The sequence below is a fragment of the Octopus bimaculoides genome, chromosome 21 (assembly GCF_046866305.1).
Source record: "Octopus bimaculoides isolate indiv1 chromosome 21, ASM4686630v1, whole genome shotgun sequence".
Lineage (NCBI taxonomy): Eukaryota > Metazoa > Mollusca > Cephalopoda > Octopoda > Octopodidae > Octopus > Octopus bimaculoides.
In genome coordinates, this window is record NC_142948.1 from 23,596,388 (window position 1) to 23,614,226 (window position 17,839).

A 17,839-nucleotide genomic window follows, 5' to 3' on the forward strand; every position below is an offset into this window, starting at 1 on the left:
ATATATATGTATATATTTGTATGTATGTAATTATATATATATGTATATATTTGTATGTATGTAATTATATATATATGTATATATTTGTATGTATGTAATTATATATATATGTATATATTTGTATGTATGTAATTATATATATATGTATATATTTGTATGTATGTAATTATATATATATGTATATATTTGTATGTATGTAATTATATATATATGTATATATTTGTATGTATGTAATTATATATATATGTATATATTTGTATGTATGTAATTATATATATATGTATATATTTGTATGTATGTAATTATATATATATGTATGTATTTGTATGTATGTAATTATATATATGTATGTATTTGTATGTATGTAATTATATATATGTATGTATTTGTATGTATGTAATTATATATATGTATGTATTTGTATGTATGTAATTATATATATATGTATGTATTTGTATGTATGTAATTATATATATATGTATGTATTTGTATGTATGTAATTATATATATATGTATGTATTTGTATGTATGTAATTATATATATATGTATGTATTTGTATGTATGTAATTATATATATATGTATGTATTTGTATGTATGTAATTATATATATATGTATGTATTTGTATGTATGTAATTATATATATATGTATGTATTTGTATGTATGTAATTATATATATATGTATGTATTTGTATGTATGTAATTATATATATATATGTATGTATTTGTATGTATGTAATTATATATATATATGTATGTATTTGTATGTATGTAATTATATATATATGTATGTATTTGTATGTATGTAATTATATATATCATCATCATCGTTTAACGTCCGCTTTCCATGCTAGCATGGGTTGGACGATTTGACTGAGGACTGGTGAAACCGGATGGCAACACCAGGCTCCAGTCCAATTTGGCAGAGTTTCTACAGCTGGATGCCCTTCCTAACGCCAACCACTCAGAGAGTGTAGTGGGTGCTTTTACGTGTCACCCGCACGAAAACGGCCACGCTCGAAATGGTGTCTTTTATGTGCCACCCGCACAAGCCAGTCCAGGGGCACTGGCAATGATCTCGCTCGAAAATCCTACAGGAGCCAGTCAGGCGGTACTGGCAACGGCCACGCTCAAAATGGTGCATCTCATGTGCCACCCGCACAAGAACCAGTCCAGGGGCACTGGCAACGATCTTACTTGGCTTGCCGGGTCTTCTCACGCACAGCCCATTTCCAAAGGTCTCGGTCCGTAGTCATCGCCTCGGTGAGGCCCAATGTACGAAGGTCTTGCCTCACCACCTCAGCCCAGGTCTTCCTGGGCCTACCTCTTCCACGGGTTCCCTCAACTGTTAGGGTGTGGCACTTTTTCACGCAGCTATCCTCCTCCATTCTCACCACATGTCCATACCAGCGCAATCGTCTCTCTTGCACGCCACAACTGATGCTTCTAATGTTCAGCTTTTATGTATTTGTATGTATGTAATTATATATATATGTATGTATTTGTATGTATGTAATTATATATATATGTATGTATTTGTATGTATGTAATTATATATATATGTATGTATTTGTATGTATGTAATTATATATATATGTATGTATTTGTATGTATGTAATTATATATATATGTATGTATTTGTATGTATGTAATTATATATATATGTATGTATTTGTATGTATGTATGTAATTATATATATGTATGTATTTGTATGTATGTAATTATATATATATATATGTATGTATGTATGTATATATGAATATTTGTATGTATCTATGTATGTATTGGTAAAAGGCCTTGGGTTCATTCCGCAACCTCTCCGAGATTTTTTTTTTTATCCAGTTCATACCAGTATGGAAAACAGACGTCAAATGATGATGGTTGTGTATGTGTGTGTTTATATGTATGTTTGCATATCTGTATATGTATTTATGTACTTTTATGTATATTTGTATGTGTTTGTATATATATGTGTGTATATATATATACATTTGTGAATTGCTACATAAACCACATTCTGTAGGATCCTGTCAAATATTTTGCCCAAATCAAAAAGGAAGAACTGCTGCTGCTGTTTTATTTTTAGCCAAGTATTTTTTTCCTGTTATTATCAGGTTCCTAAAATTGGAATCTGAAAGAAGAAAACATTTGCTTCTTCCTTCCAGTTATATTTGCGCTCGCACGCGCGCGCACACACACACACACACACACACACACACACACACACACACACACACACACACACACACACACACACACACACACACACACACACACACACACACACACACACACACACACACACACACACACACACACACACACACACACACACACACACACACACACACACACACACACACACACACACACACACACACACACACACACACACACACACACACACACACACACACACACACACACACACACACACACACACACACACACACACACACACACACACACACACACACACACACACACACACACACACACACACACACACTATGTGTGTGTCTGTGCATACACGTACACATGTACAGACACAGACATTGCTTTTTTAGCCAACCTTCCTTAATCCTATTCAACAGTTACTTCTCTGTTTATTCTTGTTTATGTTTACGATATTTATTCAACATGGTTTTTTTTTTTCTTTTCTTATCATAATAATTAATCAACAGTGGTAACTAACAACTTTTCAATCAACTAATTTAAGAGGAAACCTTATTAATTAGTCTGAAATAACTTGGCTTGCGAGAAATATTGTCCAAAATTACCTTCAAATCAAACCCTACTGTCTTTAAGTCTTAATGAAGTCTACCAAGTAACAGAATTGGTTTTTTCTGCAACTCATGATGCCTCAATTAAACTTGATATCTAGCACTCTTTCAGTTCCAGTCGATCTGATTAATAGCGCAGCCTGCTTATGAAATTAACATGCAAGTGGCTGAGCACTCCACAGACATGTGTTCCTTTAACATAGTTTTCAGGAATATTTAGCATGACACAGAATGTGACAAGGCTGACCCTTTGAATTACAGGTACTACCCAACTTTTGCCAGTTGAGTGGATTGGAGCAACATGAAATAAAGTGTTTTGCTGAAGGTCACAACACACTGCTGAGAATTGAACTTATATGACCTTACAATCACAATCTGAATGCCCTAACCACCAAGCCATGTGCCTTCACTAAACTTGATATTTCTCAACAAAAAATAATTTCAAACATGACATTCCTTAACAAAAGGCAAACTCCTTTCAGCTGTTAAGGGTAATTTTGAGTGGATATATCCGATTTCTGTAGTAAACAGTTAAACAACAATGCAAGCCTCAATGCAGTTGTACTAAAAGTATCAACAAGATCTTTTTCAAATATAGCCAGTCATGAATCGCTGCATTATTGCTCAGCCTACTAGAAATAACAGTCAAATCTCTGACCAATCATACCATGCCATCTTAATAAAGCAATAATGCATTGGTCCTTTGCCATCTCCTTCAATACTTCGTCCCATGTCTTTCTGGGTCACCCTCTTCCACAACTTCCATCCACTTTACGAGATCAGCACCTCTTTATGCAACTGTCCATATGCATTACATGACTAAGCTAATGCAGTCTTCTCTCTTGTACACTGTATTTAATTCCTTTTCTGCCTATCTTCTCTACACTAGCAATGTACAATGACATTGCACATCTGGTGGAGCATACCAGCTTCATTCTTCTCTAGTCTTTGCATACCCACTGCATTCAGGGCCCATATCTCACTACCATGTAGCATTTCTGTTTGTACACATGCATCATACAATCTTCCTTTCACTCAAAGACAGAGACCTTTGATTGCCAACAGAGGTAAAAGCTCTCTGAACTTTCTCCATTCTATTCTTATTCTAGCAATTACATTTTCAGTACGTCCTCCTCCACTGCTAATATGATCACCCAGGTAGCAGAAATTATCTGCTACTTCTAGAGAGTTTCTGGGCCATTTGAGAAAATTAATTTCCTATATATCTGTAGTCTTTATGGCTCCTGTACATTTTCCACATACAAACACTACTTTGTCTGTTAACCTTCCTGTTATTCCACTGCACCACTTGTGTGTCCATAGTTTGCGCTGGGTACACCGAATGGAACTCCTGCTTACATCTTTTTTACATATTGAGCAGGGCCACTTACCTGAAGAGGGTAGGATTCTGTCAGATTTTTTGCTTACTAGGACATTGATCTTTGATAAATTAACTTTAAGGCTCTTCAATTCCAAGTTTTACTTCTGCACCTGGTATTTCTTTTCTAGTTGTGTTACAGATTCTGCTATGAGACCAAGATCATCAGTATATAGTAGTTCCCATGGGCAGCAGGTTTTAAATTCTTCTGTCATGGCCTGGAGGACAGTGATGAATAAAAGGGACCGAGCCTTGGTGAACACCTACCTGTACACGAAATTTGTCACTGTACTCGTGGCTAAATCTTACCTTACTAACAGTACCCCTGTACATGGTCTATACTGCTTCCACAAGCCATTTGCCTTTCCTCAGAGACCACCATATCATAGAACAAGGTACTTTGGCAAAGGCTTTCTCCAGATCAACTAATGTCAAGTACAACAGCTTATTCTTAGCTAAATACTTTTCTTGTAGTTGTCTGACTATGAAAATGGCATCAGTAGTGCTTCTCCCTGGTACAAAGCCAAACTGCACTACATCTAGTCTAATTTTGTTCTTAATTAATTGAGCTATAATTCTCTCCATAACTTTCATTACCTGGTCCAGCAATTTGATACCCTTATAATTACCTCTATCTCAGGCATCTCCCTTACCCCAAAACCATATCTTACTCTACCATATATTTTAAGCATCTCAGCAGTGACCCCTGATGGACCAAAGGCTTTCCTTGTCTTCATATCTTTAATTGCCGTATCTCTCAACTAGGATAACTGGTTCCTCTGTTGGGTTCACATGGGGAAGACTGCCTTTCTCCCATTCATTCTTCACATTTGAATGCCTTTCACAGTAGCTGTTCCATTCCTCTGCAGGATTTGAACTCAAAGCATAGAGAGCCTGAACGGATATCACAACAACTTTGCCAATTCCAAACAGCTGTAGAATGAAACGGTACCTTCATGAATCGTGTCAGTGCTATTTCTAGATTTGATTGCTTGTGGGATGGAGGTTTATATTCTTTTACTTGTTTCAGTCATTTGATTGCAGCCATACTGGAGCACCACCTTGAAGGGTTTTACTTAAACAAATCAACCTCAGAACTTACTTCTTAAGCCTAGTACTTATTCTATTGGTCTCTTTTGCTGAACCACTAAGTTACTGGGTTGTGAAAACACCAACACCGGTTGTCAAGTGGTGATGGGGGTGGTGGTAAACACAGATACTAAGACACACATATATATGGGTGGACCTGGAGCGGGGCCTGAGGGACACATGCCTCCCTCAAGGGGTAGGGTTTTGTAATGTAACACCAGCGATAGCTGAGGGCTTACTGTACACACACACACGCACATATATCAGCAATAATAATAAGGATTATTACAAAGTTGCATGGCATTACCTTTAATTCTATAGCAGAAGACACTTACCCAAGGTACCGCACAGTGGGACTAAACCTGGAGCCATGTCATTGAGAAGCAAACTTCTAACCACAGTCATGCCTGCACCTTTATATACATATCTCTTTTACTTGTTTCAGTCATTTGACTACAGCCATGCTGGAGCACCGCCTTTAGTCGAGCAAATCGACCCCAGGACTTATTCTTTGTAAGCCTAGTACTTATTCTATCAGTCTCTTTTGCCGAACCGCTAAGTTACGGGGGACATAAACAAACCAGCATCAGTTGTCAAGTGATGTTGGACACACACACACACACACACACACACACACACACACACACACACACACACACACACACACACACACACACACATATATATACACACATACATATATACGACGGGCTTCTTTCAGTTTCCGTCTACCAAATCCACTCACAAGGCTTTGGTCAGCCTGAGACTATAGCAGAAGACACTTGCCCAAGGTGCCACGCAGTGGGACTGAACCCGAAACCATGTGATTGGTAAGCAAGCTACTTACCACACAGCCACTCCTAAGAATTCAATTAACTTTTGATAATCTTTCTTAATTTCACACATAAACAAGATTAATTATCAACTTTACCTATAAACTTTCCTTATCGGTTAAATACCAGTCTAAGCCACATTATCCAAATATTTTTTAAGCCCATAATATATTTTATTACTTCTACATCTTTCTGTTTGGTAGACTATCTCCAGAAATTCTTATTCTTATTCCTTGGCTTCTTCTTTACAGATAAAACGTTTAAGTCTATTCCCCACCACTCAGCAGTGCCGAGCATGGGGTGGGAGGGGAAAAGAAAAGAAAAGAAACAAAGAATCTTTGACTTTGGCTTTTGGTACATTTATTACTGACTTTCTGTGTGTAGGTTATCAGTTTTGTTGAGTCTGTTGAATGTTTTCCAGTTGAAAATTTAAAATTGGCTTTTTCCAACTGCATATATATACATATATATATATATATATATATATATATATATATATATATATAGTGAATGTATATGTGTGTGTATTAATGAGTATGTATGTGTATAGTGAATATATATGTGTATGTGTTTGTGTGTGTATATGTATTTGTGTATGCATGTAATGTATGTGTATATATATATATATATATATATATACATACATATATCTATATACATGTATGTATGCATATATATATATATATATATATAATATATATATACATACATATATATACATACATATATATACATACATACCTATATATATATATATATATATATATATATATATATATATATATATATATATATACACACACATATATATATATATATATGTAAAATCTCAAAACTACAATTTTAAAATAGAACCCAGATGAAGATCTATTTCAGTACCAAAACTGAAAAAACAGAAACAAAAGTGAAAACATAAAACTATAAAACAAAACAAAAAAAAAACATTTCCCTTCACATATTTGATGTAATTTTTGTTGGTGTTAGATTGCTAAACAATTATTTTTATTTATTTGTGTTTTTGTTTTCCTTCTTCTTCTTTTATTATCTATCTCTAAGTAAAGAAAGAAAAACGAAAACAGAAATGAAATAAAATAAATTCTACATCTCTAGACTTGTCATGTCATATCATGTCATTCTAAATTATATACTTGGCTAATCATCCTTGTAACAAGTGAACTAAGTGTGGTGTGTATAACAATGCATAGAGTGGTAGAGAGAGAGAGAGAGAGAGAGAAAGAAATGTGGGGAGAGTGTGAGAGACAGAGTGAGAGACAGACAGGTAGATTGTGTGTGTATGTTGGTTCGATTTAGCCACGATTGGAGCAGGGTCATGTAGTTTTTTGCTTTTCTTTTTTCTCTTCGAAGTGGCCAAGCAGTGAGTTATGCAATAAGCTACCTACTTACTCAAAGATGTTGGGTTCAAAGTCCACTTTAGATACATGAGTTCGTTGTATCTCTGGGAGAACAGCAGAATTGTTAGAAAGCTGGAGAAGATGTCTTGAGGAGTGGGTGGGTGTTTGTTCTGTGTCTTTATGTTCTGGGATCAAATCTGGCTGAAGTTACCTGAGGCCAACTTTTATCTTTTATTCCTTCAGGGTCAATAAAACAAAAAGACTATCATGTCAAGTACAAGGATTGATGGTTGTAACTAATCCCCTTCACCAAACTTCAGGCATTCTGACTATTCTAGAAAGAATTGTATTTCTAATTCTGAACAGAATGAAAGAATACCATGTTTATCATCATCATCATCATCGTTGTTGTTGTTGTTGTTATTGTCATAATCGCTGTCATCACCACTATCACCGTCACCAACATCATCATCACCATCACCACTACCATCATCATTTTAACTTCCACTTTTCCATGTTTGCATGGGTTGGATAAAATTTGTTGATGTAGATTTTCTACTGTTAGATAACCAGAATTATTCTATTTTGAAAATAATTAGAAAGACATCTATTGTTATATTTTGGGACGGTCATTTTTTTTTTTTTTTTTCAAAAAAAACACACACACACACTATATATTCATTCTTCACTTGTTTATTATTGTTCTTATTTTATCTCCTGTCCATTGTCTGGAAATCTTTCGTCAGATACCTGTGATCTCTTCAGCAACTCTTCTGTTTCTCAGAGGATGAACTAAACAGAACAGGAGGTGACATGTTGGATGGAAAAGTTACTGAAGAGGTCACAGGTATGTGGTGAAAGATTTTCAGACAATAGACATAAGATAAAATGAATGAAAAATGAATATATAGTTCTTGTGTTTATTTTGAAAAAAAAAAAAGAAAAAAAATAACAATCCTGAAATATAACAATATCTGTTTCAAAATATGGTTTTACATCAGAAATCTTATAAAGCAAATTCACAAATTTAAAAAGAAATCTAAATTAATGAATGCCTAAATAAATTGAAATATATTCTTTTGTTTTTACATCCAGCAAGAAAATTATAAAACTAAATTTGAAATAACAGTAAGAAAATTTAAATAAAAATAGTCTTGGAATAAAGTTGGACAAGTCAAAGGATAAGGGCCAGAATAAGAGCCAACATTAGGATTAGGAAGGCACAAGCATGGACAGCCTGTCACAAACTGAGGTCTGGAGCTTCAAATTGCCCAGGCAAATCAAAATGAAGCTGTTCATTGCAACTGTCGAATCAGTGCTATTAATGGCAGTGAAACATGGATACTGGCAAAGAAATTATCAAATGGACTAAATGGATTCTACACAAAGGTGCTACAAATGGCCGTAAATGTGAAATGGCAGCAGCATATGAGAAATGAATGCCTTTATGGAGACCTGATGAAAGTTAACAAGAAGGTCAAGCAAAGACGGCTGCGAATATCTGGTCACAGTATGCACCACCCTGACCTGGAAGCATCCAAATTAGTCTTGTGATGCAAGAAGATAGAAACGTCATCACACATTGATGATTTGATTGCAGACATTGGCCTGGAATGTATCCAGGACCTTGAGACAGTGATGATGGACTGAGAAGTATGGTGGGTGGACTTTGTTGCTGTGACCCAGGTTGGAACCCATCCGTAAATAAATAATAGGGCCAACACTACTACCTAGAAAAAAACCCAAACTTACAGAAGTATTGATGATAATTCAAAACCAGCAAAACCTAGAAGAAGGCCTTCTTTCAGGAAATCATAGGACATGGTGCAGGAAAATCCGAAAAGAAACCAACATCCTGCATTTTGCATCAGGCCCTATCGTAGAACCCATGAGACAGAGGAGTTAACACCCTAAAAATAGATGGAGGCAAGATGAAAGAAGAATTCAACTGGAGAGAAGCAGAAAAGACAGCTCAATCCAGGGTGGATTTCTGCTTCAAGCACCCCATATAACCCCTCCTAACTATTTTATTTTTTGGAATTTTCAGAAAATTTTTGCGAATTTGTATTCTACACAGGAATTCTTATGACTATGAAAAAAATATTATTTTTTTGATTTTTGAAATTTTTTACAAGATTATAAAAAAAATTTACGAATTTAAAAAAAAGAAAACCACAGTTTAAAATACAGACAGCCGAAATTTTTTGCTTAAATCCCAGCAAATGTGTTTATGGTGAGAAAGATATTGTAAAACATCAATATGTCAGAGTGGCTAACAAAGCAGAGGGTATCAGGTGGTCATAAGATGTGCTAAAAATAACAGCTAAATAGCACTTAAGTCACACACACAAATTTTTTTTTTTTGTTTTTGCATAATCATAGGAATTCCCATATGTAGAACACAAATTACCAAAAATTTTCTGAAAATTCCAAAAAATGAAAATGTTACGAGGGGTTATATGGATTAGAGGAGAAACGTTGCTAATGCTCCATAGGGAGTGAAGAACTTAAGCAAGTAAGCAAGATGGTGTGGGTTACTTATGCTTCGGGCAAGAGGGCACACAGTTTTTTATCTATTTCTTTTTTAAATTTTGTGCCCCTAAGAATTTTGAATCCAGGTCAGCTGCCCTAGTAGCCCCACCCACTCTATGCCACTGCTTTTAGGTTTACCATATTTACTTGTAAGTCACACTATTTTATATTTGGTTTCAACCCTTTAGCTTTCAGATTACTCTCTCAAATGCAATACTTATTCACACTATTTTGAATTAACAATGCATTATCCTGTAGCTTTGAGATTTCAATGATGTGATTGTTTATTCTTAGAATGACATTGTAGGGTAGGTGTGAGAAGTCAGATCAGGGAGAATATTTTGGCTGGATATGGCTGATTTAAATGCTAAAGGGTTAAGTGAAAAACTTACACAAGGGACAAAGCTAAAACTATGAAGTGAAAACATTTTATATTAAGATTTAATACTAAATTAGGGGTGCAGCTTACACATGAGTAAATATGGTGTTATATTATAGATGGCGATCTTGTATCTTAGTATGCGAAGCTTGTAGATTTTGTTCTCTTCTATCAACATTATCATCACCGTTTAACGTCCACTTTCCATGCAAGCATGGGTTGGACGATTTGACTGAGGACTGGTGAACCAGATGGCTACACCAGGCTCCAATCTGATTTGGCAGAGTTTCTACAGCTGGATACCCTTCCTAACGGCAACCACTCCGAGAGTGTAGTGGGTGCTTTTATGTGCCACCGGCACGAAGGCCAGTCCGGCAGTACTGGCAACGACCACGCTCAAAATGGTGTATTTTACGTGCCACCTCCACAGAAGCCAGTCCAGCGGCACTGGCAATGATCTCGCTTGAATGTCTTGCACATGCCACCGGCACAAGTGCCAGGAAGGCAACACTGGTAACGATCATGCTCAAATGGTGCTATTTATGTGCCACTGGCACGGAAGCCAGACAGCTGCTCTGGCAATGAACACGCTCGGACAGTGCTCCACTGGTACAGGTGCCATCACGATTTCGCTTTTGCTGCCCCAACAGGTCTTCATAGCATTAAAAGAGAATAGTTAAATTTAAAATAAGAGCATATGTGCAAACACAACTATGTGATTAAAAAGTTTTGTTTCATAACACTGAGGTTACATGTTCAATTCTACAAGTATTTTCTGCTATTGCTTTGAGTTAACCAATACCTTGTAAGGAGGGTTTGATAGATAGAAACTGTATGGAAGCCAGCTATATATATATACATATATAAGTTTGTGTCTGTGTTTATTTTTACCAATATAAACTAGTATGTCAGGTTGCATCTGTTTCTATCAAAAGCATAACTTAGCAAGTTGTTAGAGATCACTAAAATAATTACCAGACTGATGCAAATACTGAAGCCCTTATAGCTGCTGGATTTGACTTAAAACTTTTATAATTTGTGCCCCAGCATGGCCTCAGGTCAATGATTGAAACCAGTAAAAGAAATAAAAGTTGAATATGCCACCATATTAAATACAAGATTTCTAATTCAATGTAAAAGTTCATCAAATTTTTTAAATGTTTGCATTGATTTTAAAGCTTTTGGGACTATATTTCTTTTGAAAGAGACTCCTTATGTTTCAATTGATTTTGTCAAAAATGAAGAACTTAGTAAAGTAAAGTAATTTTGTTGTTATTAAGCTGGTGTTTAGAACATAAATTAACATGACAATTTAGGTCACTTTAGAGCATGTTGTTTATACAGGGTGTCCACAAAGTCTGGGTACATGAGGATTAACACATACTTTAAGAAACTATTATTTCTTATATTTAATTGTTTATGTTATGAATTTATTTACTCCATGTACCCAGACTTTGTGGACACCCTGTATTATAGAACCGGGGATGTCTCAGGTGGGTAGATATTGAAGCAGTTAAGTAGTGCACTGTTTTAGACTGACTTTAACTTTTTTTTTTTGATACTGACTCACCTGAGACGACCTCTTATTCTATGACACAAACTTTCTGTTTCAAAGTGATTTAATTAAAACCTTCCATCAAAATTTCACATTAATTTAAGTTCCAAATACTAAGGCCATACTGACTAAGTTATTTTACTAAATTCTTCATTATTTTCATAATTAATTGAAACAAAGAAAGTGTATTTTAACAGAAATAATGTAAGAAAAAGCTGAAGTATTGCCATTAAAATCTTTTTTCTATGACGTTTCCAACCATCTTATATTCGTCATAGCATTTGAGTAGGTCAGCAAAACCTTCAGTGATTCAATGAAAAGTTTTACTGTGCTGCCAACTTGTGTTTACTATCTTAGATGGGTGGGGGAGGTTTCCCTAGAAGTGTACCACTAATGAATTCTTGAGTTCTCCAACAATGTCTTGCAAAACACCTGCCTTTCCCTCTGCTGATTGTAAAAAGACTGCCATACAGTCTTTGTTGAGTTGGATGCTTTTTATAGGAGATATTCAGGGTAGCTTGTAACATTTAGGTGTAAGCACCATCAAGCATTGCCTTCAGGTGTTTGGTGAGTGTCCCAACAGTGGACCTGTACAATAACACTAATTTCATTGTGACTTACTCAAGGACATAAAACACCAGTCAGTTTGAGAATTGAACCTGTAACCTCATGATCAGGAGCACAATCCAATAACCACTAGGCCACATGGTTTTAGCTGTGTTTAAGGAGAAAGGAATTCTAAGAGGTGAGAGTGTATCTTTTGTTACAGAAGGAATGGGAAGTATGACCAATGATGAGGAAGAGGTGTGGAGGCAGAGGATGTAATGTGCTTGTGAAAGTGAAAGTAAATTATTAGTTGTTGCAGTTCATGAATATAAAACCTTATTTTGAAAATTCCTCAAAGAAATATGTTTATCTTGTAGAGTAGGATATAAAAATGGTTAAGATAAATGTCAGAGATATGCTGACTTGAAGAGTAGGCTGTAAGATTGGTTAAGATAAATGGCAGAGATATGCAGACGTTAAGAATAGGCAGTAAGAAAGGTTAAGATAATACTTCAGAGATACGGACTTTAAGAATGCTTAATATCGGAGAGATATTAACTCAAGGAATAGCAAATAAGAATGACTAAGAAATATATAGGTAAGAAATACTAATTTGAAGAACATGATGTAAGAATTTTGAAATAAAAACCAGAAAGATGCTTGTGTGAAGAAAGGGTTGTAAGAATGTTGGAGAGAATGAGATAGAGAGATAACGGTGATGTTTATTGTGTCCTTAATGTCTGGATATATGGACACTTGAACTTGATTGTGTTGGAGTTTGAGGGAAGAGTGATCTATTGTGGGCAGCATTTAAGTTGAGAGTAAAAGTGCCAGAGACAGAGGAGCGTTCATGCAAACAAATATATGGATTCTCTTTTTACTTTGATGATGAGTTTTCCAGTTGTTCAATCAACTGAATTACTTACTTAGATAATTATGAGTCTTGGAATATTCCACAGTCGGTTACATTTGAAGCCTTCTGCAGTCAGTTACATCCTAAGTATACTCGAGTCAATTATGCTTGGAGTATCTACACTCACTTATACTCTTAACATAATACCCCAAAGCAGAGTTGATATGACACTGTGAGCAACCGGACTAATCTTTGAATTATTCGTTCAATCCATGCAGCAGGCTTCTATACATTTCCCATCAGTCCAGTTTTATTCACAAAGCTTGCATCAACCCAAGGCTATTAAAATTTATCCAAAGTACCACATACATTAGGATTGAAATCGTGAACTCATGGTTTGAAGGCCTAACAACCTACTTAATCATTCAGTTATAGTTATGCACATGCAAACACACATGGCCACACCGATACATGTCTGAGAAACCAAACATGTTTTCCAAAATCAAAATTAATATTTTTGTAGTGAAACATTTATTTGTGCTTTTTTTGTGACATGAAATATTTGAAAGATTTAGAAGACATTGTCACCTGACTTTTTTTTGGTCTAGCCATTTAGTCAGGGTGTGGAAAACAGCGCATGTAGCCCTTTATATTTAAGGACCCCCCCAAGAGGGGGAGTGGGGGGATGGAGTTATTCTGTAACCAGAGACATAGTTCAAATGCTTGTAACATAGTGACCTCTGCTAAATGTATCCAAAGACCAAGGTAGGGTTTTAAACCAGGCAGCAGATCACTCTCTAAATGGATCAGATTCAACTGTAGGATGTACAAGTTCTAATTTGTAAGGACTAAATGCTGGTGATTTAAAGAGAAAGACAAAAGAAATATGATCTCAGAGGCCCTGGCACTCTGTCGGCTATGATGATGAGGTTTCCAGTTGATCCGATCAACAGAACAGCCTGCTCGTGAAATTCCACAAATATGCATACCCTTAATGTAATTCTCAGGGAAATTCAGCATGACACAGAATGTGACAAGGATGGCCCTCTGAAACACATGTACAACTCATTTTTGCCAGCTGAGTGTACTGGAGTAATGTGAAATAAAGAGTCTTGCTCAAGGACACATGATGCAAAGAATCGAACTCACGACCTTATGATCATGAGCTGAATACCCTAACCACTCAGCCATGCACCTTCACATGATCTTAGAGATGTACTTACAAGTGATTTGATCTGAGACCATGTGTTGAAGCCAAAACAGTCAGCTATTCAAAGACATAAGAACTGTTAACTTCACTTAGTCATGTATTCTTTTCTACTCTAGGCACAAGGCCCGAAATTTTTAGGGAGTGGGGAGGCAGTCGATTAGATCGACCCCACTATGCAACTGGTGCTTAATTTATCGACCCTGAAAGGATAAAAGACAAAGTTGACCTCAGCAGAATTTGAACTCAGAACGTAGCAACAGATGAAATACCGCTAAGCATTTCATGCTGCATGCTGACGATTCTGCCAGCTCACCACCTTCACTTAATCACGTATTACTTGATGTCAAAAATGTTGTCATGCTATCTACCACGTGGTCGCTAATATGGTCCCACTGCATATAAAAATATAAGTTAGTGGTAAGAGTAGGGCAATGAATAATGCCTGGAACATTTGGCATGTCTACTGAGTGGTGTGACTGATGCAGGTGATGTCCAGCTTGAACATCTGTAGGCTGGTCTCTAGCAGGAAATATAAGCAGGGAGGGAATCTCAGTGGATTGGGGTCTAAGACAGGAATAAAAAAAAAAAAGACCGGGTGGGGGTCTGAGATGTGAGATATATATCTTAAGGTGATTGCAAGATAAGTGGGCCACTGTGTGGGGAGGTATTCAGATAGGTATATCAGAGAATGAGAGTCCAGTGTAGTAGAGATAAAAGTGCCACAGTGTTGAGACGGTGCCTTTATATGAACTTGTGGTGGTTGAATGAGTCTGTTGGTGACTGAATCAATAGAATAACCTTCTATATGTCATACTGTAAATAAATATATATTTGAAAGGCAAGTTTACAGTGGTATTTATTTGGAGATAGCATTTCTTATAGTATATATATATATATCAGAGGGAGCTGTTGCTAGTGAAAATGCCAGATGCATTTTGGCCTCTGTGGGCCTTGTCCATGATGTATATTCACAGGCAACTGCAAATATTCTTGCCAGCCACTGCTAAGATAATTTTTCATCTCCCTCCAATATATATGAGGGGGTGGGGCTGGAAGGTTCCAGGCTTTGGGTAAAAGAAAATATGATTTTACTCAAATTCACTTATTGCAGTAGCCCTTCAGTTTTTCTAAGCCCTGTAAAAGAACTCAGAAGGCCTTTCAAAATAACCCTAAAGCCAGCAACTTTTCAGCACCCCCTTGTATTTGTGTTTTTAAACTCAACATGTCCATAAGAAATATTATCTCTGGATGAATACTGCTGTAAATTTGCATTTCATGATGTATTTATATGAAATGCAATACATAGATGATTGTTTTAATTTAATACTGCTTCTGTTGTATATAATGTTTTTTAACAAATCATTTGGTCAACCTTATTTTGGTCTAAAATGCCTCTCTCTGTGTGCGTGTTTGCTATCTCTACTGCCAACTTGATAGCCTTCCACCTAATGGTCCCTCTGATGTCTAGTATGTTGTAAGCTCTGAAAAGGGACTGGCTTGCAAACTTGCTGTGTCCTACTTCAATGGATTGAATGGAAAATAATGTTTGTGTTAAAATGACTTTTCCACTATGTAATTAATCATATATTACACTTTGTAAAGAGGCTGACATCAGGAAGTTCCAGCTAGAGATTTCCATGCCAAAGCAGACACTGGAGCTCATTGCAGTCTTGCAGTTTATTGGATGCTGTGAAACCATTTAACCTATGCTAGCATGGAAGATGAACATTAAACCATGATGATTTTTGTGTGTGTATGCATATATGTCTGTGCATGTGTGTGGATTACTTTTTACTTGTTTCAGTCATTTGACTGCGGCCATGCTGGAGCACTGCCTTTAGTCGAGCAAATCGACCTTGGGACTTATTCTTTATAAGCCTAGTACTTATTCTATCGGTCTCCTTTGCCGAACCACTAAGTGACCGGGACATTAAACATACCAGCATCGGCTGTCAAGCAATGCTTGGGGGACAAACACAGACACACAAGCACACACACACACACATATATATATATACATATATACTACAAGCTTCTTTCACTTTCCATTTACCAAATCCACTCACAAGGCTTTGGTTGGCCCAAGACTATAGTAGAAGACACGTGCCCAAGATGCCACGCAGTGGGACTGAACCCGGAACCATGTGGCTGGTATTCAGTGAATAAACTGCCGTCTAAATTACACAAAAATGAAAATAACACTGACATCTCATTTTAAATATATTTACCAAACTTACATAAAAATATTTTGAAATACTAAAGAGAAAATTGATTCAATAAAATCACCATTGACTTCAACCACAGCCTCCATAATGTCGCGATTACTAGTGACCACTCCAAACACCATGATGTTGACTGGATGTTTGATTTTTATCACTCTCAGTGTATGTCCTCAGATTAACATCCAAACACTCAATATAAAATGTTTGTATTGGAGCTTCTGGCACGAATGCCAAGCAGTATAGCATATCGTTTCCAAGTTTCTGGCTGAGTGAACTGCATCATGGTGCTGTTTTTTTCACAGACGGTGCCGAACTGACCGTGCTATACTGTGTAGTCGACAAAATACAAAACAATGCACATGCATAAAATTTAAAATATAAAATGGTGACAATTTACCCATCGCACTCTGTGTTTATGCCTTACACTCATTTCAGTCATTTGACTGTAGCCATGCTGAGACCTGCTTTGAAGGGTTTTAGTTGAACAAATCGACCCCAAAACTTATTTTTTAAAGCCTAATACTTATTCTATCAGTCTCTTTTGCCAAACTGCAAGGTTACAAGGATGTAAATACATTAACACTGGTTGTCAAGTGGTGGTGGGGGACAAATACAGACACAATGACAAACATACATGCATACATACATACATCCATACATACATACATACATATATATACACACACACACATATATGTGCTCATATAATGATATCTACACAATATATTGGTGAGATAAAACATGTAATCGTTACCAAAATAGCATAAATTTCTCCACAAAGGTCTATAGTAAACTCCTTATGGATCGATCTCCTTGGTTATATATCAAAAATTTAAATAAGAGCTTTGACGCTAATATCCATATCTTTATATATACATATACATACATACATACATATATATATGTATATAAATATATATATGTATGTATATATATCTGAATGAGCTTCTTTCAGTTTCTGTTGCCCAAATCTTCTCACAAGGCTTTGGTCAGCCTGAAGCTATAGTAGAAGACACTTACCCAAAATGCTACACAGCAGAACTAAACCCAGACCCATATGGTTGAGAAGCATGCTTCTTAACACAAAGTCACAGCTATATGTATA

The 17,839-nt window shown here is 36.0% G+C and overlaps 1 protein-coding gene across 3 annotated transcripts in view; it reads left to right on the forward strand.

The window, feature by feature from the left end:
- Positions 1–17,839, forward strand: part of LOC106875883 (four and a half LIM domains protein 2) — a 231,251-nt gene that overhangs the window by 61,637 nt on the left and 151,775 nt on the right. The window contains exon 2 of one of the 3 annotated variants that reach the window (XM_089338925.1): positions 8,184–8,284. The exons of the other annotated variants lie outside the window; for them this stretch is intronic. Coding sequence (XP_089195051.1) covers positions 8,258–8,284 — 27 coding nt within the window. The 5' untranslated portion in view covers positions 8,184–8,257. The remainder of the gene's footprint in view (positions 1–8,183; positions 8,285–17,839) is intronic. 3 annotated transcript variants of the gene reach the window in all.